Here is a 22496-nt window from a genome sequence, read left to right as displayed (position 1 = left end):
GCCATTTGGATACAGAACTGGCTTGAAGGTAGAAGACAGAGGGTGGTGGTGGAGGGTTGTTTTTCAGACTGGAGGCCTGTGACCAGTGGAGTACCTCAAGGATCGGTGCTGGGTCGTCTACTTTTCGTCATTTACATAAATGATTTGGATGTGAGCATAAAAGGTACAGTTAGTAAGTTTGCAGATGACACCAAAATTGGAGGGGTAGTGGACAGCAAAGAAGATTACCTCAGATTACAACAGGATCTTGATCAGATGAGCCAATGGGCCGAGGAGTAGCAAATGGAGTTTAATTTAGATAAATGTGAGGCCCTGCATTTTGGGAAAGCAAATCAGGGCAGGACTGTACGCTTAATGGTAAGGTACAAGGGAGTGTTGCTGAACAAAGAGACCTTGGACTGCAGGCTCATAGATCCTTGAAAGTGAAGTCGCAGGTAGATAGAATAGTGAAGGCGGCATTTGGTATGCTTTCCTTTATTGGTCAGAGTGTTGAGTATAGAGTTGGGAGGTCATGTTGTGGCTGTACAGGACACTGGTGAGGCCACTGTTGGAATATTGTGTGCAATTCTGGTCTCCTTCATATCGGAAGATGTTGTGAAACTTGAAAAGGTCCAGAGAAGATTTACCAGGATGTTGCCAGGGTTGGAGGATTTGAGCTATAGGGAGAGGCTGAATAGGTTGGGGCTGTTTTCCCTGGAGCATTGGAGGCTGAGGGGTGACCTTATAGAGGTATATAAAATCATGAGGGGCATGGATAAGATAAATAGTCAAGGGTATTTTTTATACCCCTGCAATGGGGGAGTCCAGAACTAGAGGGCATAGGTTTAGGATGAGAGGGGAAAGATATAAAAGAGACCTGAGGGGCAACCCTTTCACACAGAGGGTGGTGCGTGTAAGGAATGAGCTACCAGAGAAGTGGTGGAGTCTAGTACACTTACAGCATTTAAAAGGCATCTGGATGGGTATATGAATAGAACGATTGTCAAGGGATATGGGCCAGGTGGTGGCAAATGGGACGAGATTAGGATATCTGGTCAGCATGGATGAGTTGGACCAAAGGGTCTGTTTCCATGCAGTACATCTCTATGACTGTATTGGACAGTTCAAGGAAAGTAGTTAACTTTGGAAGTTTCACAAAATAAACTTTTACACTGATTTGAGATCTGCAGGTTATTAAAAGCTGAGAAAGTCTAAGCTCCTAGTTTTGAGAAAACATACTAGTTCAAAGGAGGGAATTAGTCAACTCATGTTTAAAAAGTTGAAATAGTGATGTAAATTCTCTAGATTTAAGTCTCTGTAATTAATAGCATCAGGAAATTGGATAAGACTTTGTTTTCAAATCTTTCAAATAATGCTCTTTATTTTGATAGCTTGGTGTGATTCCTTTATCTTTTGTGTCATAAACTTCTGTTGTTGAAGAAAATGTCTCAGTGAATCGGCATCAAATAATTTTTTTTAAAAAATCTATTCAGCCAGATTTCATTCTGGGACTTGGCCAGTAGTACTATCAGCTGGGGTTATAACTATTGGACAGTATTGATTATTCTTCCTTACAACTTCAAATTCAAAAAAGGCAGCATAAAAATACTTCCATTTAAAGATTAATTAGTTTGTAACTTGTGTATTTTTGGATGAACTCAAATTTATTTGTTGCATTGTAAGAAAGACATATGAAGATATAGTAAATTAATTTATATGCTTCAAGGTAAAGTTAAACAGCATATTGACAACATCCCCAGCAAACCTACTCCACACACTGAAGAAATGCTGCTTTTAACATGCTGGAATAATTTTCATATGTTAGTTTACATAACACATTGGATTTATTGTTAAAGTGAAGCAATTGGTATTTAGTTAGGTCACTTAATGCAATACAAAACAACCAAGGGTCCTTCCTGTGGTGTGGTGTTGGTGTCCCTACCCCTGGACCATCTGTTCCACAAGTGGGCAATGACATCTCTGAACAGACTGATTACAAAAATAGATTAAATTTTTTAAAATTAAGAGGAAACCACCAGGTCAAGTGAGATTATAATCTATAGACAAAAGCAAGAGTAATAGGTTCTTTCTCTGAAGTCTGTCAGTCAAACAAAATGGAATTTTGTAACGATCTGTACATTTTCATGGTAATTTTTTTATAATACTATACCAGAAAGTATCAGATGGTATCAATTTCAAATTTGAAATCATGTCTGGTGGTTTGGTATTCCAGTACTATAAACCGCCAGGATAATGTCCAGTTGTGCAATTTGTCATTACTGTGAGTTGTATAAACACTGTGTCCAGGTGGTGTAAAGAGCACACGTGCACAAAGAGGTCAAGTGAAATATCTACTAGACATCTTCATCATGACAGAGAACTGGAATTTAACAAATGTTACATACAAGTAAAGTTCAGCTTCTAAAATAACTGCTGCTGCTGTATTAAATTGAAATGATCTCCATTGAGAATAAGCGTGGCTGCAGGAAAGGAAATAATTTTATTGAGAGTTCAGTTCAGGTCAGAGACATGTGGGGCTCTGAAGTGAGCTTTTGGCTTCAGATTTTAGCATTTCTAACAATTTATTTCTTGACTGCTGCTTTATTCACTAATTATTTCCTGTCTGCAGGTTTCATTGCCGTCTTTACCACTTACCCCAGGTTTTCAACTTAATGATTGAGCATTGCTCCACCTTCCTCTTGATGTTGGACCTGATCCAGAAGCAGAGCTTCTCTGCACTGACCCTGCTGCCAGACAAAGGTCATGGCTAAGGTCATGCCCTTGTGATGTGCAACCAGCCACAATCCTTTTTCTGGTTCACAGTACAGTGGAAGCAGCAAACACCAAGTGTCACTGGTGCACGCAAACCTGTATTTGAAAAGTGCGTGCTATGCTTTCTTTGTTGAGCCATCATTGACAAGGGCAACATTCGCCACCCTCCCTAAATAAACAAACTGTTTTTCTCTGTGATAATGAAGTACTTTGTTTTCTTAGATTATTGAATTTCTACACAATATTATAATAAGCTGTTCAGAAACGTGATGGTACAGCACTGGTAGTGCCTCTGGGCTAGTAATCTAGAAGCCCAGCAAATGCTCTGAACTATCATTTTCAGTGGGCAGTTCAGTGGGCAACTGCATTGCTACAGGTGTGGAGTCACATGTAGGCTGGACAGGTAAGGATTGCAGATTTCTTTATATGAAGGGCATTGGTGCACCAGGTGAGCTTTTACAACAATTTACAACAGCTCAGCAATCACTATGACTGAGTTTATATTTATACTGGAGATTTATTGACTGAATTTAAACTCCACCAGTTGACGTGATGGGATTTGAACGCAGACCCAATTCGGTTTGAATGAAGAATAAAGGACTAGAACCAAACATTCACAAAAATGAGATGCCAACCTGGTGAAGCTACAAAACAGATCTGCTTGCATGCCAACTGATAGACAGGGTTTAGCAATTCTAAAATCTACAGCCCTAAGACATCTCGTTGTGAATGGCAGTGGCACACTAAACCACTCACTGGAGAAGGAGCCACTATGACAGGGAGCCCAGCACATCAGTGTAAAAATAAGCCTGAAGCATTCGCAACAATGTTCAGCCAGAAGTGCCAAGTGGAAAATTTATCTTGGCCTCTGCCAGCCTTCAATCAGTGTGATTCAATTCATGTGATATCAAGAAAAAGCTGCAGACACTGCATAATACAAAGGCCCTGACAACAATCCAGCATTCATACTGAAGATTTCTGCCCCAGAATCTGCTGTAGCCAGAGCCAAGCTGCTCCAGTACAGCTACAACACGAGCACATATCCGAAAAACATGTGGAAAACTTCCCAGGCATGTCCTGTACTAAAATGTTCTAAAAATACTTGCACGGGCTCATCAAACTTATCAAGTATTCAAACCATAAGGTTAGGAAAATCTCATTTATCTCCAGTATGTGTGTAATGTTAAAGGAGTAAATTGGAATATCTCTCTGGATACTGATGTAATATTAAAGAGTTAAACTGCACTGAGTGAACATTCTGGAAGTGGGTAGGGATGACAGTCAGGCAAGAATGCAAATCACCCCTACTCCAACTGGACAGTCATTTGCTACTATTCCCAAATTAAACTAATCATTCAATCTCTTCCATTCAGAAATGCTTCCCAGCCATCCCCTGAAGTTAGAACACCTCACACCTGCATTGTCTTGGGGAATCATGGAGTCAGGAAATCATATGCCTAACGATTCCCCAGGATTAGGACATTAGCACGTGCATTATGTCTGAGGATGATCTCATCCTGCCATTGTACCTGGGGTAACATGGGACTGGGGGTTGTCTTGAGTGGCATGTGACTGTGGGGGAGTGGCCAGAGCATCTGTAAGCATTGCAACTGACCTGTATAAAGGGGATGTATTTGTTTAGGGCCTCATTTTGACACATGCCAGGGAGGGGGTCAAAGGGGGGTCACCTAGCTTGTACAAACTTTAATAAACTTTAACTGTTCGCAGAAGTTGGTGTGTGTGAAACCTTGGGAAATGAACCTAATATATGTTGAGTGAAAATAAGAACTGGCCTGTTTGCACCTGTGATTTTTGGCAGACAAACCTATTGACTCTGAAATGTTTCCTGTAATTTTTTGCTGGAATTGTGTTAAATGTTGACTGGAAGCAGCTTTTGATTTACTAATACTCAACTATAAAACATAAATAATGAATGGCTACTTGCATGAGGAATACAGTGATAATGGTCAACAGTGGAACTATGTCCTAGGACGGTGTCAAGGCCTTTAGGAACTGATGAAAGAAAATTACAGAGAGAAAGGATGAAGAAACACAGATAGAATAGCATGTAACACACTTCACATCAAGGACATTTAATTCCCAGCATCTGCATCACTCTGCATTTTTAGCTGTGCTTATGTGCACAACACCCTAAACCCAGAGGTGAACAGATATATGGATGCACCAAACTTAGAGTACAATTCACATTTCTCGAACCATACCATCTTTTCGTCAGATTCTGAAACTACAGAAAACCTTTTAAACACTCTACCTACAGCTTCAAACTATTAGCCAAAAATAAAATTGAGCAGCATATCACAAACAGTAAAGATGTAGCAATGATACAGGAGAAACAGTATGCAAATATAAAGTCCAGAGCTGAATATTAAAAGTGCTTTTTATGTGTTTTTGGGAGGAGGAAACTCTGTTCTTTTACCAAAAATCAGCAGATTAATGTATTTCTCATTATAAATGATCATTTCAGTTTGCTGTAACTTGCAAAACAGATAGGCTTGGAACTTCATTAAAGTTCTTGCCGACCTGTAGGTACAATCCGAGTGGAAGTGGCAAAAATAGCACAAAAGGTTTAAATGTGAGTCATACCCGTACAGATTTACATGAGAGCTCGATGATCTTTACAGAACTTTGTGGCACCACCAATTCTCTTGACCCCTCCACTGTCTCCAAAATTGTATTGCTGCTTGTCAAACACCATGGAGGAGAAAGAGAGAACAGATGCAGCAGATGCTGGAGATCAGAGTCAAAAAGTGTGGTGCTGATAAAGCACAGCCGGTCAGATAGCATCCGAGGAGCAGGAGAATTGATGTTTTGAGCAAATGTTCTGATCAGGAATGTTCTGATGAGGAGCTTATGCTCCAAACATGGACTCTCCTGCTCCTCTGATGCTGCCTGACCAGCTGTGCTTTCTAGCACCACACCTTTTGACTCTGCTTGTCAAACATTATATACTGAATGAGCATAAACATCCTCCAAATTCTGAGAGAACTGAAGCCTTGTCCTAGCCCTGACTCTGTTGCTCCCTCCCTGGCAACTATCTTAGGCTGACCTGTTTGCAACCTTGCTGCCATATTCGACCCAGGGCTGAGCTTCCTACTACATATCTGTGCCTTCATTAAGGGTGCTCACCTCTGTAAAAAATCTAACTTATCTCCACTTTAGCTTACCTGTTGAAGCTCTCATCCATGCCTTTATTATCGAGATTTGAATGTTCTAATGAACTTTTGGCCATCTCTCTATCCGAATTTACATCAAGTCTGGTTCACCAACCACTCCTCTGCACAGTGACTCAGAGTAGCTGCCAGTTAAGCATTGATTTAGATTACTTAGTGTGGAAACAGGCCCTTCGGCCCAACAAGTCCACACTGACCCTCCAAAGAGCAACCCACCCAGACCTATTCTCCTACATTTACCCCTTCACCTAACACTACGGGCAATTTAGCATGGCCAATTCACCTGACCTGCACATTTTTGGACTGTGGGAGGAAACCCACGCAGACACGGGGAGAATGTGCACAGACAGTTGCCGGAGGTGGGAATTGAACCCGGGTCTCTGGCGATGTGAGGCAGCAGTGCTAACCACTGTGCCGCCCATTGCTTCTTGGTTTAAAATTCTCATCAGTTTCAATGTTTTTCCAGGCCTCATTCCTCACCACTGCAGTTATCCTAGAGTTCTACAATCCACAGAGATCTCTAATTTTGACACCTTGACCCTTCACTGATCTTAACCACGTCATCATTGGTAACCGTGCATTCAACAGCTGAAGCTCCAAACTCCGGAATTCCCTCCCTAAACACCTCTGCCACCACCTCTCTTTCCTCCTTCAAGACACTCCCTGAAGTCTACTATTTGATAAGCTTTCAGTTACCTGCTTTAATCTAGGCTTTGAGGCTCACTACCATAATTTGTTCAATAACACTCCTATGTTGGGATGTTGAATTACAATAAAAGTTATGCACAAGAAAAAAATAGTAGTTGGTTCAAAGTTCAACTCTTCTCAAACACTGTCTATATGCCCACAAAGCTGGTCATGCTTCCGGGTCAATATGTCAAGTTTCCTTTGACTCTGCTCCTTCAAGTGCGTTCATTATTAAATTACATTCAGAATTTCAGGCAAATGGCAACTATGGTCAGATTAATTTATTACTAATAATCTGTAGCTGCAGTAACCAGCAGTTCACTGAAGCCTCATTCTGGTCTGATTCTCATACTGATGTTACAATTACTTTAAGTTCAGTAAATTCAAAATTCAGTCACTTAATCTGACCTTGGAGAGCCAGATCCATGACAACAGTCAACTTAAACCATAATTGCAACAGCTAAAGAAACAGCCAAGCATTTTAACAAGCCTCCGGATTGCATTTTGTAATCATGAATTAATTCCTGTAATATAGTCAATCAATAACATTGATTGATTGCATTAACTCATGAGATTTTATACACTGAAAAGGACAAAACTTTACCTCAACAAAACTGGCGCGATTGTGCTGTAAGGAAATTGCACGCACTAATGCAGTTTTATATTTGAATAATAGTGAATCAACAGGGATTTACCATAGATAATAAGGTCTTTTGAGCAGAGCCAGTTACTGACTTTTTTTGTCTTTTTAACTTCATTTGTATGATTTTCTTCGACAATTTTTCTTATGAATTATCTATGGTGCCTTTGGTGTGGGCAAATGTCTTGATGAGAGCTTGAATCTAACTAACTGCAGATATCCAAATGAATTTCAAGCAAAATTAAAAATCACAAAAGATGCAACTGTTTCATTGTTACTAATCCATAGCTATCATGAAGTAACTTGCCGTGATGATAATTAGCAGAAGATTCTTCAGTGTCAATCAACTATATTGCTAAAATAACGTATAGTAAAGCAGTCCAACTTGGGGAAAACACTATGACGATGACATAACAGGTCATTTATTATGCTGCCAGACTTGATACTATTTGCTGAGAAATGCATCACTTTAAAGAAAACAATTCTTCAAATTAAGTGAAACGTATAAGTTATATTTATTAATGTTTTAAGTTTGAATGTAGGAGTCACGTTCAGGAAGTTTACAGGCAATACAAAAATGGCTTTTAATTTTTTTGTTCATGGGATGAGGGTATAACTGATTAGGCCAATATTTAGCGTCCACCCCTAATTACCCTGGAGAAGATGGTGGTAGCTGCTTTCTTGAACTACTACAGTCCTCAAGGGATAGGTATACTTACAACACCTTAAGGGAGGGACCCCCAGGGCTTTCACCCAGCAATAGTAAGATAGTTACAAGTCAGATGGTGTGGACTTGAGGGGGGACTTGTAGGTGGCTACCCTTGTCCTTGCATGTGGAAAAGTTGTGGTTCGTAAAGTGCTTTTGAAGGAGCTTGGGTGAGTTGCTGCAGTGCTGCACAAATCCTCAACAGATTGTGCCCACTATGTATCTGTGGCAAAGGTGGTAACTGGGGTGCCCCACAAGTGGGCTCCTTCGTCCCAGATGATGTCAGGTTTCTTAAGTTTTGTTGGAGTTGCATTTAAACAAAACTTGGATATTCACTTGAAGTATTGTAGGACTACAGACCAATAGCCCAATGTGGAATTTTACCAGAGAGTTCTTGCTTGACTGGCACAGACACAGAAAGCTGAAAAGCCTCCCTTATGTGCCATATATATTCTAATTTATAACCCTTATACCTGTACTAGAAAATACAAGTCCTATAAGCTCTTTGAAGTGAGTGTTAGGTATGTATGGGATAATCAGTTGATAAAGGTGAATTTCATTATGAACATGGATATAAGAATTTATAATTGTAAAATGATACAGAAACGGTTACAAAACTATGATACCTGGAAGACAAGTCAGTGAGACAGGAAGCACAAATAGATGTGGCTTTTTATTAACATGTAGAAACGTAGGTAAAGAAATTCACTCATTGAGTATGCTGCTATGGGAGTGCACCTAATTATATGCACATATGCACTACTCTATGTAACTGATTATTCTTTCACTTAGACAGACTTCTTGACAACCTTTTCCATTATGAGTTCCAAGTTCCCATAAATAACTCATACTGCCTATACAAGTACATCAAACTCACCTTCCAGAGGCATTTTAACATTGGGAGAAATTAGGACCACGTACAGCCACATGAAGCAGGATTAGAGTGCAGGAGATAACTAAACACCAGGATATGTGAACATCAACTAGCCACAAAAAGACATGACCCACTCTCACTAGTATCCTTACATATGGATGAGGAAGGACACCACTTCGACTGGGACAACACATCCATCCTAGGACAAGCCAAATGAGAAGCATGACATTCCAATTGAAACTCTATCAACAAACACATTGACTTGGGTCCCATTTACCACCCGCTGAGAAAAACAGGAATGACATCACCACAGAAAATTACATCACCAACCCAAGGAAACCCAAACATATAAATAGAAAGCGGGCTACACTACCAGTGCTTCATCTGGAGGCTCACGGAAGATGTTACCTAGTATGGTGACGAAACGTCTGAAAACAAACCTTCCCTCTCAGTGAGCAAACCTACATCCAGAACCTCAACCTGAGCTACAAATCTTCTCAAAGGTCGATTACACTCGTTTCTAGGTGACAAATGAGACATAGGGTAAGCTGAATCAAAAAAAGGATGATAGCCAGATGTCAGGGGATAATACATTTCAGATCCAGGTTCAATATGGAAGGTTGAGAGAGAGCAGTAAAAAAAAAGGAGTATGCAGAAACTGGCAGCTAGAAAAGTGGAACACAAAAGCATCCATAGGCATATAAATAGAAAAAAGACATGGTACAAAAAAAAGAGTGGGGCTGATTTTGGACCTAAAAGGGAATTATCCAAATTAAAAAACAGGAGGTATAGCTAAGGCTCTCTCTGCTCTGTTTTCACAAAGAAAGAATATGCTGCTCAAGGTATAGTGAAAGAGGAAGTTATTGAGATGCTTCATGGACTACAATTTGATAAAACAGATATTCAATAGGCTGGCTGCACTTAAAGCTGATCAGTCATTGGGGTTGAATCCAAGAATACTGAGGTAGGAAATTGAGGTAGCACTGGATATAATTTCTCAATCCTCCTTAGAATCAGGATTTGTGTCAGAAAACTGAAGAATTGCAAACATTTACACACACTGCTAAGTGCTGGGAAAGCTTTCAGAAATTACAATTCATAACAAAATTAATAGATACATGACAGGCAAGTTTGCATTAATTAAGGCAAGTGAGGATATATTTGTTAAAATCAAAGAGTGGTTTCCTAATGTAGTGAAGCTTTTTGATAAGGTAGAGAAGGTGAATGAAGGTTATGGTGTCGATGTAGTGGACAAGGACTTCAGTAAAGCATGTGCTGATGTGTCATATATGAGATATTCGCACAAAGTTGAAACTCATGGAAAAATTGGGACAACAGCAGTGCGAATGCAAAATTATCTAATTTACAGCAAATAAAAGTAGTGACAAATGATCAAGAACATCAGAATTAGGAGCAGAAGCCAGTCATTTCAACTCTTGAGCCTGCTCCACCATTAAACCAGACCACAGCCAATCTCAATACCAGATTCCTGTATAGACTAAAGGGATGGTTACAGGGCAGCTTGTGTGTGTTAGTTAGTCAAAACCTACTGCATTGGAAAAGCACAACAGGTGAGACAGCATCCAAGGAGCAGGAAAGTTGACGTTTTGGGCATAAGCCCTGATGAAAGACTAATGCCTGTAACGTCGACTCTCCTGCTGACCTGCTGCCTGACCTGCTGTACTTTTCCAGCAACACACTTTTCAACTCTGATCTCCAGCATCTGCAGTCCTTACTGTCTCCTGATAGTGTCGTTAATAAAGTATAAGGAATCCTAGCTTTATAGAGTACAAAAGTAACTAAATTATGACAATCACACATAAAACACAGTCTTACCCTCAACAATAGTACATGGACACAACACTTTGCTAAAGATATGAAATCATTATAGAGGGTACTATGAGGGTTCATGTGAATGACTCCCGAGATGAGAACTTCAGTTATGTACAAAAACTGGAGAAGTTATGGCTACTTGCCTCAGAGAGAAAAAAAGGTTGAGAGGAGATTTAATATTGGTTTTCAAATGACGACAAATTTGGGCAGTGCAGACAGGGAAAAACTCGGTGGAAGAATGGAGAACCAGAGAACAAAGATTTATGGTGATTAGTGAAAGATGCAGTAGAGACAGAAGGAAAACCAGTTTGTACTCAAGTGGTTAGGATAGCCTGATCCCTGGTTAGTTAGTTAGTCAACAATATCCTAGGAAACTGTCCGAAATATGATCTGTGAATTTGTCCTTAAGACTAATTTGCCAATTTGATTCATCCAAGCTACAAGACGATTAAAGTCATCACATACCTTCAGATAAAGAACCTGTAATTTATACATTTTTAAACCATGTCCTTACCTTTGTTCTTTTTGTCTAATGCATTCTTGTATTTGTCAGCTCTGTCCCTTCCTATAACATGTTGGTTATAAGGACCCATATTGCGACCCATTGCAGCGCTTTCATTTCTCTTTAACCTTTTTAATCTATTTACAGCTTTGATAACTTGATTTAACACTGCTCCAATTCATGGCTCATGTGAAGCCCAACCAGAAGATCTAATTTCCTCTTCACCAGTACTGGTGTGAATGGTTCATGAATTGAAATCCATGTGGAGCACACCAATTCTTAAGCCACACACACAACTCTACGAACATATTGATTTTGCATCAATTTGCTCAGGACTGAGACAGTAATTCAAAGACATTGCCTTTTGGTCAACATTTAATGTGGCCCCTAGTTATTCTTCTTTCTTCAACAGAAACTTTCTTCATCTGACCTAGGTTGCTAGCATCTATGTGGTCCTTAACAGAATGGTCAAAGAAAAATTCAAAGGCCCTTTCCAGTTTCTACTGTTAGGTAAGTCTTTGGAGTTCTCATTCCTGACAACAGAAAACAAATATCTTTTCTAAATACAATACTAATCTGTCTTTCACCCTCAGAGTTGTACAGCATAAAAACAGACCCAACTTGTCCATGCCAACCAGACATCCTAAATTAATCTAGGACGATGTGCCAGCACCCTTTCCTATTCATATACCTATCCAGATGTCTTTTAATGCTATAATTGTACCGGCCTCCAACACTTCTTCCAGCAGTTCATTCCATACATGCACCATATTGTGCGAGAAAAAGTTGCCCCTCAGGTCCTTTCCTCTCTCAACTTAAATTTCTGCCCTCTAGTTTTGAATTCACCTAACCTGGGATAAACACCTTGACTATTCATCCTATCCATGCCCCTCATGATTTTATAAACCTGTCCAAGGTCAGCCCTCAGCGTCCGATGCTAAAGGGGAAAAAGCCCCAGCCTATACAGCCTCTCCCTGTAGCTCAAACCTCCTACCCTAGCAACATCGTTGTAAATCTTTTCTGAACTCTCTCAAGTTTCACAACACCCTTCCTATAGCAGGGAGACCAGAACTGCACACATTATTCGAAAAGAGGCCTAACCAATGTCTTAGATTAGATTACTTACAGCGTGGAAACAGGCCCTTCGGCCCAACAAGTCCACACCGACCTGCCCAAGCGCAACCCACCCAGACCCATTCTCCTACACTTACCCCTTCACCTAACACTACGGGCAATTTAGCATGGCCAATTCACCTAACCTGCACATTTTTGGACTGTGGGAGAAAACCAGAGCACCCGGAGGAAACTCACACAGACACGGGGAGAATGTGCAAACTCCACACAGTCAGTCACCTGAGGGGGGAAATGAACCCGGGTATCTGGCGCTGTGAGGCAGCAGTGCTAACCACTGTGCCATCCTACACAGTTGCAACATGACATCTCAATGTCTATATTCAATGCTCTGACTAATAAAGGAAAGCATACGAAACACCTTCTTCACAATCCTATCTACCTGCGACTCTGCTTTCAAGAAACTGCAAACTTGCACCCCATAGTCTCTTTGTTCAGCAAAACTCCCCAGGATCTTTCCATTAAGCATATATACCCTTCCCTGATATGCCTTACCCAAGTGCAGCACCTCACATTTCTCTAAACTAAACTGCATCTGCCACTCCTTGGCCCATTAGCCCATCGCATCTAGGTCCTGTGGTACACTGAGGTAACCTTCTTCATACCCCCCCCATTTATCTCTCCACCCTGATGAAGGGCATTTGCCCGAAACGTAAATTTTCCTGCTCCTTGGATGCTGCCTGACCTGCTGTGCTTTTCCAGCACCACTCTGATCTAAATTCTGGTTTCCAGCATCTGCAGTCCTCACCTTTGCCTCACCTTCTTCACTGTCCATTAACCCACCAATTTTGGTGTTACCTGCAAGTTTACTACATTCACATCCAAATTATTTATATAAATGACAAAAAGCAGTGGACCCAGCACCATTCCTTGTGGCACACTGCCGGTCACAGACCTCCAGTCTGAAAAACAACCCTCCTCCACCACTCTCCGTCTACTACCTTCTAGTCAATTTTGTGTCAAAATGGCTAGCTGTCTCTGGATTCTAACCTTGCTGATCAGTCTACCATGTGGAACCTTGTTGAATGCGTTGCTGAAGCCCATATATAAAACGTCCACTGCTCTGCCGTCCTCAAATTTCTTTGTCACTTCTTCAAAAAACTCAATCAAGTTACTGAGATGATTTCTGGAACAAAATTTCTTGAATTATAGGTATTAACCATAGATGTGGTACTTTTGGATTACAGTGGTTGTCTACTAGCTCTACACACCACTGGGCTGCAATATATCATGCGCCTTGCCATCATAATTAATTAAATTCGGTTTTCAAATGTGGGTATCACTCAATTGATTTTATAGTCAAGGCTGCCACAAAGATTTTTTAATCAAAAAGGGAATTGAGGATTACAGGTTAAGGGGAGGAAATTAGAGTTGAGAGCAGATCAGCCATTAACTCTCTGAATGGCACAGCAGACTTGGAGTGAATAACTTACTTCTGCTCTTACATCTCAGTCTTACCAACATCACAAATACCTTAATTCTTTTTTCTACTGTCCATCTCACTTTAAATCCCCCACTTTACTTTCTAAATTTCAGGGAATACAACCCAAGTTTGTATAATCTCTCTTTGTGAATTAACCACTGGAGTTCAGGCATCATTCAAGTAAATCCTTGCAGAACTGTTTGTCTCTCCTTGGATATCTGAGAGTGGAGAACACTAAACACACAAGTGTACCTCTGACAAGAATGCTGAAGTATTATCATAATTGGTGCAGGACACAAACAGCAGGAAACAATGTGATCTAGCCAGATGTGACAATGTATACCTTTGCCAGTTGTCTACCATAATATTCAAGGCTGGGTTCTTGACTTAAAGAAAGAAAAATGAAAGCTGCACCAGGAAATTAGCCAAGGAGAAGAGATTAATAATTTTATCAGGAAATAATGCATGAAAAGTGAAGGTGAGCATGTGATTGATAATTTTCAAGGCAATGCAAACTGCTTCATACACTAAGTTGAATAGTGAGAAGTACAATTGTCTGAATATCAGCACATTTTAGCAAATCAATTGTGTGTCTACTGTAAAGGCATCAGTGTAGCCAAATTCTAGACTAGTTAGAACAGTATCAGCCTATTGAGGAGCACAAACCACTAGCCAAATTCAAGCTCTTCAGTCCAAAATATTTTTCTATCTGCGCAAAGACACATACAAACAGATTTAGCATGTATTTGTTCTCAAATCTGCAGCATTTCCAATGTCAATAGCATTTTCTATTAGATTCCCTACAGAGTGGAAACAGGCCCTTCGGCCCAATAAGTCCACACCGACCCTCTGAACAGCAACCCACCCAGACCCATTCCCCTCTGACAATTGCACCTAACACTACGGGCAATTTAGCATGGCCAATGCACCAAACCTGCACATCTTTTGGACTGTGGGAGGAAACCCCACGCAGACATGGGGAGAATGTGCAAAATCCACACAGACAGTTGCCCAAGGTGGGAATTGAACCTGGGTCTCTGGCGCTGTGAGGCAACAGTGCTAACCACTGAGCCACCCTTATGTTGAACTCTCAGCTAGTATACTGTCACATTTTTGGACATGAAAACTATTTAGAGGTTTGATGGATGAAGTAGGTTGATGTGAATGACTTTCCAGATTTGCAACCACATTCTGAACCCCTGACCCTACAATCCTTTGCAAACCACCTGTTCCCCTAGTCTGCAACTAACTTATAATTTATCAGCCACAGACATTTTGCAATCTTTCTGGTTTGTAACTTTCTGCAATCTTAGGTAAATTAAGCTGATTAATAATATTTCATTTTAAAATGTACTGTGTTTAATTGGCATGGCAATCCAGTGTTTTCTGTTGACCTCTGGGTTCACAGCTCTTTACATAATCTACGATCCTCATCCCCGGACAGTAGTTACAGCACCCCCATAAGCAGCTTTTGGAACCACAAGTACAAGTGGGAAAGAAAAAAAAAAGAACAATCCGAGGAATACTGCAGATCTAACATTGAAAAAAAAATCTTCAACCTGGGATATATGGAATCCACTGTTCTATCTGCAGAGGTTTCAAGTCATCAAACAGCTCTCCGCAAAAATAAGCAAAATAACAAACTGGCTTTTTCCTTGATACTGAAGGGCAGTTGATGTTATGAGAGTGCATGCTATTGAATACCTTGTTAAAGTTGCATTTTATGCCATGACTGCATTCACGTCTAAAATAAGTTGTCAAAAATTAATTTCTGCTTACTCCTCACTAGTCCTTCAGTGTTTAACAGTTTCAAAGTTTGTCAAACATCATACGGTATAATGAAATAAAGTACTGCAAATGCAGGAGATCTGAAATAAAAACAGAAACTGCTGGAAAAACACAAGTCTGGCAGCAGCCAGAGTGAGTGGAACAGAGTTAATATTGAGTCCAATAATGACTGTTCACCAGAACTCTCAATCATGAAGCTGACCAACCTTATTTATTTCCAGTTATATTTACCATTTTGCTCTTAAGTTCCCATGATTCCTCCATCTAAAGCTCAGTAAATAACTAATGAAACCTAATGAGTCAAAGTTAGGTTCTGAACTTGTGTGTGACAAGTGAAAGTCCAACTATCAATTCCCACAGAGGGAATGACTTCTGTGACAACTCATTTTTACAGTATCAGTCGTTGTATTTACCATGCTCAGGAATCATTCAACATAGTTTTTGTTGCAAATTAAAAATCTGGAGTTTTATGATTTCTTTCAAAAATATGGAAGGGATGGGGAGTATTAGCTCCAAAAAGTCCAGGTAAATGGAGTGCAAAATCAGCCCAAAAATAAATTATGTTGAACATCTCAAGCCTTTGTTACAGTAAAGACAAGCAACTAGCAAGTTAGACTAAATCGGAACCTGTAATTATTTACACAGTACACAGGTACTACTGTTATAGAGCTCAGCATTTAACTCCATTTTTTTTAAAAAGCTACATAATAATAGAAGAAGCTATAATATTGTTTTGCCGCAGTCCTAAACGGTGGATTACAAAATGGGTGTAGATTATGTCAATGGGGAATATTTTCGATCTGCCTTAAGACATCAGTGCTGTGGTATGTAATCTGTGGCAGCCTTTGGATCAATAATCGCAGTCTTCATGGGACCACTACCACGATGACTGCATCAGTGAATGTTTGCTTTCACTTTTTGCCCAACTAAAAATGAGAGACATCATATTCGCAGGACATTAATACCTAATGACCCGTGGCCCTTAAGAAAGTTTAAACCACAGCCTGTCCTCCTGAAACGCAAGTTGAGATACACAAAGATCACATCAGTGCCACATGGCAGGTAGATCACAACTCAGGCGACTGACTGTGTGGAGTTTGCACTTTCTCCCCGTGTCTGCGTGGGTTTCCTCCGGTTTCCTCCCACAGTCCAAAGATGTGCAGGTCAGGTGAATTGGCCATGCTAAATTGCCCGTAGTGTTAGGTAAGGAGTAGATGTAGGGGTATGGGTGGGTTGCGCTTCGGCGGGGCGGTGTGGACTTGTTGGGCCGAAGGGCCTGTTTCCACAATGTAAGTAATCTAATCTAAAAAAACTTGTGCAGTGACGTCTCTGATAAGATGTACATGCATTTTTTGACTTGACTGCTAACAGAATTAATGGGTAATTTCAGAGCCCTTCTTTCCTCAAATCTAGATGGAATTTAATTTTGCTGATTCACCAGCTAGAAACAGTGGATGAATGCTCACAAAGTTGCTGTTCACTTCTAATCTCTGCAAAGAAACATACAATCCTTCAGTAGATCTGGTCATTCCTACCTGTGTTCTGTGTTCTCCAACTGCAAACTGCAGGACAGCAAAGCTGGAGTTGTGACTGCCTTCAACACGCTCCACAGTACTAGAGTCAATCTTCAGGTCACTGCTGATTTCAGCACTTTGTATGAAGTCCTCTGTTTTCAAGTCTTCAACTCTTTTAAGCTCTCCATTAGCTAGCTGTATGATTGAACCTTTCATGAAGTAAGGAGGCAGTTGATTAGAAGCTGCAGCAGGAGAGTTCACTGACTGCACTAATGGTAGGTGTACTTGGGCCTGTACAACTGTTGGGTGATAAGTTGGCTGAGTAACAAGTGAGTCAGGATGATAATTCTCACTTTTGGGACTGGCTGTGCTGGCAAATGGATGAGGCACTGCAGCAAACTGAGAAGATGTTGTTGCTATTGTAGATGTTATCCCCGATGCTTCAACTGCTGTACTGCATACAGGAATAAGGAGGGGCTGAGTGCCTGGGATTACAAGATGTTGTTGCAAGTTCCCATGGTAACTAAGTGCTTGCTGCTGACTGCTTATGTAACCAATAAGTGGCTGTTGAGAGCTAGGATACACAGCACTAGCAGGTAGTCCTATAGAGAGGTGCTCAGTGGGATTATGGGTAGTTTGGATGACAGAATGTGGAGAAAAGGCAGCTTTCCCATGATTTAAGTTAGTCTTATCATACAGTGCCACAGGAGAGCTGTCCCTGTCAATGGCCTGTTGGACTTCCAGATCTGTCGTAGATGTGTGGCTATTGGGTATAATCATTACCGAGGCTCTAGGACATAAAGATTCTTGTGCATTATAGTCAGCAGGACTTGGATGAATGACCCTATGGGTCCCGTGCCTTATTTCATAATGACGAGAAACTGGTTTGTTTGCGGCTTTCTCCATGTTCATTTCTGTGCTGGGTGAGATGGCGTATCTCCTGCTTTTTTCAACTTCACCATTTGATACTTCCCTTCTTGGGACTAAATGTGGCCTGATGTCTTCAACTTTTCTTACAGATTCCCTTGATGCAACATGGTATCCAGTATCTGCGTATTGGAGAACCACCTGTGATGGGGTACTGACTGAGAGTGTATGCGGAATCAGAGAAGAGTGAGAGTGCAAATGCAGCGGAACTGTTGTAGGGGACAGGGGTCTAGTCACATTTGGAGATGAACTCGAAATTTGCACATACTGGTTTTGCACTGTAGGTTGAGGTGGAGTTATCATTCTGTGAGGCCTGACTACCTGCTGTTCAACCTTATGCTGGGTTGGGCTACCCATACTGGCAAAGATTGTAGAGTAGGGTTCTAGATGGGAATACTGAGATGGAGTGGCAGAAGCATTTGAAGCTGTTGGGGAGATTAATGGGGAAGGGACAAATGCAGCAGGTCCAGCATATGGTCCGCTGTAAGGTGGCCCAACAAACTGGAAAGCAGGCTGTATTGGGGCATATTCTATTGGTGATGCAGAAGGTCCTGGCTGAGCCAATGCTGAAGATGAATAAACAGCACGAAGATGTGTTACCCCTGGAGCTGATCTAACATTTCCAGGTGATGAATAGTCCACTGCAGTTGCTAGTGGTTTGTACAGTGGTAAGCCAGTTTCCACTGGTGTTTCTCCTGCAACTTTGCCTTGTCCATACCTCATTCCCACACTGCTTTGGCTGCTAGCTACATTGGCGAGCCATGCCAAGTTTTCACTGCGACTGCTCTCACTCACAGTGGCTGCTGTACCTCCTGCCTTCTCCGCCAATGGCAGGTTGTTAACAGGAAACTCCCGCTTTTTGGGTGGTAAACATTCATTGCTGCGTTCCTGGTTTGATTTCATTTTTAAAAGACTTTCTTAGTGTCTTTTAGGCTTTGATTCTAACTTGATAACTTGGATGTCACATTTATTTGCTGGCAGTTCATCCCAAAATGATCCAAGAACTGCATGAGGCACCATTTCCTCCAGCTCGAATTCTTCACAATCACTCTGGAATCTGAAATGTAAAGAAAAATTCAAAACCTCACATTTAGCAAACAGAACAATTCTAACTTTATAGAAAATACATAAATTAAAATCTTTGAATAGTACAAATATTCTGATTATATTTGTACCCTAATCAGAAATATTTTAAATTTTTAACCAGCTCAGCTAAAATTAAACCACTATTTTCAATCCATTTCCTCTTCCTCTCCCAAAATACCACCAGCAATATTAGAGGCAGGTGAATACAACAGACCTGTCACAGTGCATAATGCTGACTCCTCTCTGGAGTATTTCCTATTACTCATTCACAAAAATCAAGGTCCATTGAATATTAGGTTTTTTGAAGATAAAGACTTGATTCTGTAGAACTGTATAAAATCAGTTACAACCTGCCGAAAATACAGACTGAACATGCATTAATGTTCTGGTATTTTAAGTTCCAATATCATTTTCATTTCCAAATTGCAGTTTGGAATAGTTTGTGCAGTTATGAAGTAGTACTTGGGTATGCAAATTGTCACTTCAATAAAATATTGATATTTTTAGCTTATTTCAATTACGTTTCAATAAAAGTTAAATGCAGAGTTTCAGCATTCAGGAAAATCAGAGATTCAATATTTTCCCAAATTCACAGTAATGTCCATTTGCTCAACACTAATGATGAATAAGACAGCATAAATTGCACCAATATAGACTATATAACATAATTCTACAAAATATAGATACTTTTAACTGGTGTTGTACAATTAATGCTTACAGGCCAATACTTATCTAAATTTAGCTCAAGAAAATGTCCTTTCCTGCTGAGACCAGTGATAACACAAAAATAGAGGCTGTAAATACCTGTTAATAATATTTATAAAGTCCAGTTTAAAATTATTTCAAATAACAGAAATGTTTTCCTTGCTCGATATTCACTACAAAATGATACTGTATATTCACTCACAAGATCCATGCTTTGCAAAAATGAATTAGGTCAAAGATAGAGTGTAGCATACTTTAAGTTTAGTTCAAGCTATACTGAGCAGAACTAAAAACCCTCTAAGATCAAATTATACTAATATATGCATAACAAAATTTAAGAGTATGACAAATCTGCTGCAGCTTAAACATGTTAAATAACACACTAGAACACAGTTTTTCTAAGTTTAAGAATTAAACTCAAAATATTTCAACTTGGATAGTCATAAGAGTCATAGAGATGTACAGCACAGCAACAGACCCTTCGGTCCAACCTGTCCATGCTGACCAGATATCCCAATTTAATCTAGTCCCACCTGCCAGCACCCGGCCCATATCCCTCCAAACCCTTCCTATTCATATCATCCAAATGCCTTTTAAATGTTGCAATTGTACCAGCCTCCATCACTTCCTCTGGAAGCTCATTCCATACATGTACCACTCTCTGAGTGAAAAAGTTGCCCCTTTAGGTCTCTTTTATGTCTTTCCCCTCTCATTCTAAACCTACGCCTCTAGTTCTGGACTCCCCCCACCCCAGGGAAAAGACGTTGTTTACTTGTCTTATCCATGCCCCCTTCCACAACAGGAAATGACAGCATTGGCCAACTGCAGTTATGGTGCATACATGGCGTCTTAGAAAAAATCCAACTTAAAAATAAAATTACTGCCAGCAGCATAAGGTCAGAAAGTCACCCATATTGTCCCCTGCATCACATACTGATGAATAAAGCAGCTTCATGGAGCAGGTGATACTGAGAATACAGCTGATGATAAACACTGTGAAGTCTGTCGTACATAATTCTTATTAAAAAAAATTATATTTGCTCATTTCAAAAATATTTTGTTTATTAAATCCAAGTTCTGATTATAAACATTTGGTCTCAATTTTTTACCTTTTCACTGTTGATTTCATCATTTTTTTCAAAGTCAAAATGTGAAGAAATAGAAAGAATACAGGAATCTTTGAACAGTAAAAACATAAGGAGACTTGTAAGATTACTACCAGTGTAGCTACTTCCTTTAATATCCTAGTATACATTCTATCTGGTCCCAGGGATTTATTAGTTCTGAGCCCCATTAATTTTCCGAGCACTACTCCTCTAGTGAGAGTTATAGTCTTTATTTCCTTTCCTCCTTGATTATTTACGGATTTTGAAAGACTATTAGAATCTTCTACTGTGAAGACTGATGCAAATTATTTGTTCAACTCCTCTGCCATGCTCTGATGCCCCATTATTATTACCCCAGCCTCAATTTCTAGGGAACCCATGTTCAGTTTAGCTTCCCTGGTTTTAATATATCTAAAGAAACACTCGCTGTCCGTTTTGATATCACTTGAAAGTTTACACTCAAAGTTCTTATTTGTCATCTTGCCCAATCTTCTGGACACACAATATGACCAAGCTTATAAGTACCTTTTATTTCAATTGAATGCTATCCTTAACTTCCTTGGTTAACCATGGTTGCCTTCTCATCTTCCTAGAATCTTTCTTCTTGACAACTTTGGTGTGATGCATTAACTATTTCCTGAAGCATCTGCCATTATTCTTGAACTGTCTTTACTACTAACCTCCTTTCCCAGTCCACTCCAGGCAGATCGCCCTCATTCCTTGGTAATTACCCTTATTGAAGCATATCTCAGTTGTTTCTGACCAAAGTTCCTCCCTCTCAATTCGACCATTTTCCTTGGGGATAGTTTACTCTGACACTAGTTTTTGAAATGCACTCATGGGAAATGTCACTGGTCAGGCCAACGCTTACTGCACGTCAATGTTGCCTTTGAGGAGATGGTGGTGAATTGGCTTACTGAACTGCTGTAGTCCATGTACTGTAGGTAGACCATAATGCCACTGGGAGGGAATTCCAGGATTTTGACCCAGTGTTGCTGAAGGAATGACGATATATTTCCAAATCAGGATAGTGAATGGCTTGGAAGGGTTCTTGCTGGTAGTGTTCCCATCCATCTGTTGCTTTTGTTCTTCTAGATGGAAGTGGGTTTGCAAGGTGCTAAGGAGCTTTGCTGAATTTATGCAGTGTAGATGGTACACACTACTATTCCTGAGGATCATTGGTGGAGGGACTGAATTGATTTTGAACATAGAACATTACGGCACAGTACAGGCCCTTCGGCCCTTGATGTTGCACCGACCTGTCATACCAATCTGAAGCCCATCTAACCTACGCTATACCATCTACGTCCATATGCTTGTCCAATGACGACTTAAATGTACTTAAAGTTGGCAAATCTACTACCGTTGCAGGCAAAGCATTCCATACCCTTACTACTCTCTGAGTAAAGAAACTACCTCTGACATCTGTCCTATATCTATCAAATGCATCAAATTTTATGGGTGTGGTGCCACTCGAGCAGCTGCATTGTCCTGGATGGTGTCAAGCCTCGAGAGTCTTGTTTGCGGAGCACTCATCCATCCAAGTAATCGATCACACTCCTGATTTATGCCTTTGAAATGATGGCAGGCTTTCAGGAGTCAGGAGGTGAATTATTTGCTGCAGTATTCTTA

General features: G+C 40.3%; 1 protein-coding gene across 7 annotated transcripts in view; it reads right to left on the bottom strand.

The window, feature by feature from the left end:
* Nucleotides 1-22496, bottom strand: part of atxn1a (ataxin 1a) — a 362583-nt gene that overhangs the window by 12354 nt on the left and 327733 nt on the right. For all 7 annotated transcript variants that reach the window (XM_072560811.1, XM_072560814.1, XM_072560810.1 and 4 more), the window contains one exon: nt 17062-19024. In XM_072560811.1, the coding sequence (XP_072416912.1) occupies nt 17062-18870 (1809 nt within the window). In that variant the 5' untranslated portion in view covers nt 18871-19024. The remainder of the gene's footprint in view (nt 1-17061; nt 19025-22496) is intronic.

Source organism: Chiloscyllium punctatum, chromosome 41 (assembly GCF_047496795.1).
Source record: "Chiloscyllium punctatum isolate Juve2018m chromosome 41, sChiPun1.3, whole genome shotgun sequence".
NCBI lineage: Eukaryota > Metazoa > Chordata > Chondrichthyes > Orectolobiformes > Hemiscylliidae > Chiloscyllium > Chiloscyllium punctatum.
Note: the sequence above shows the minus strand (reverse complement) of the source record. Positions and strands in the feature narration are given on the sequence as shown.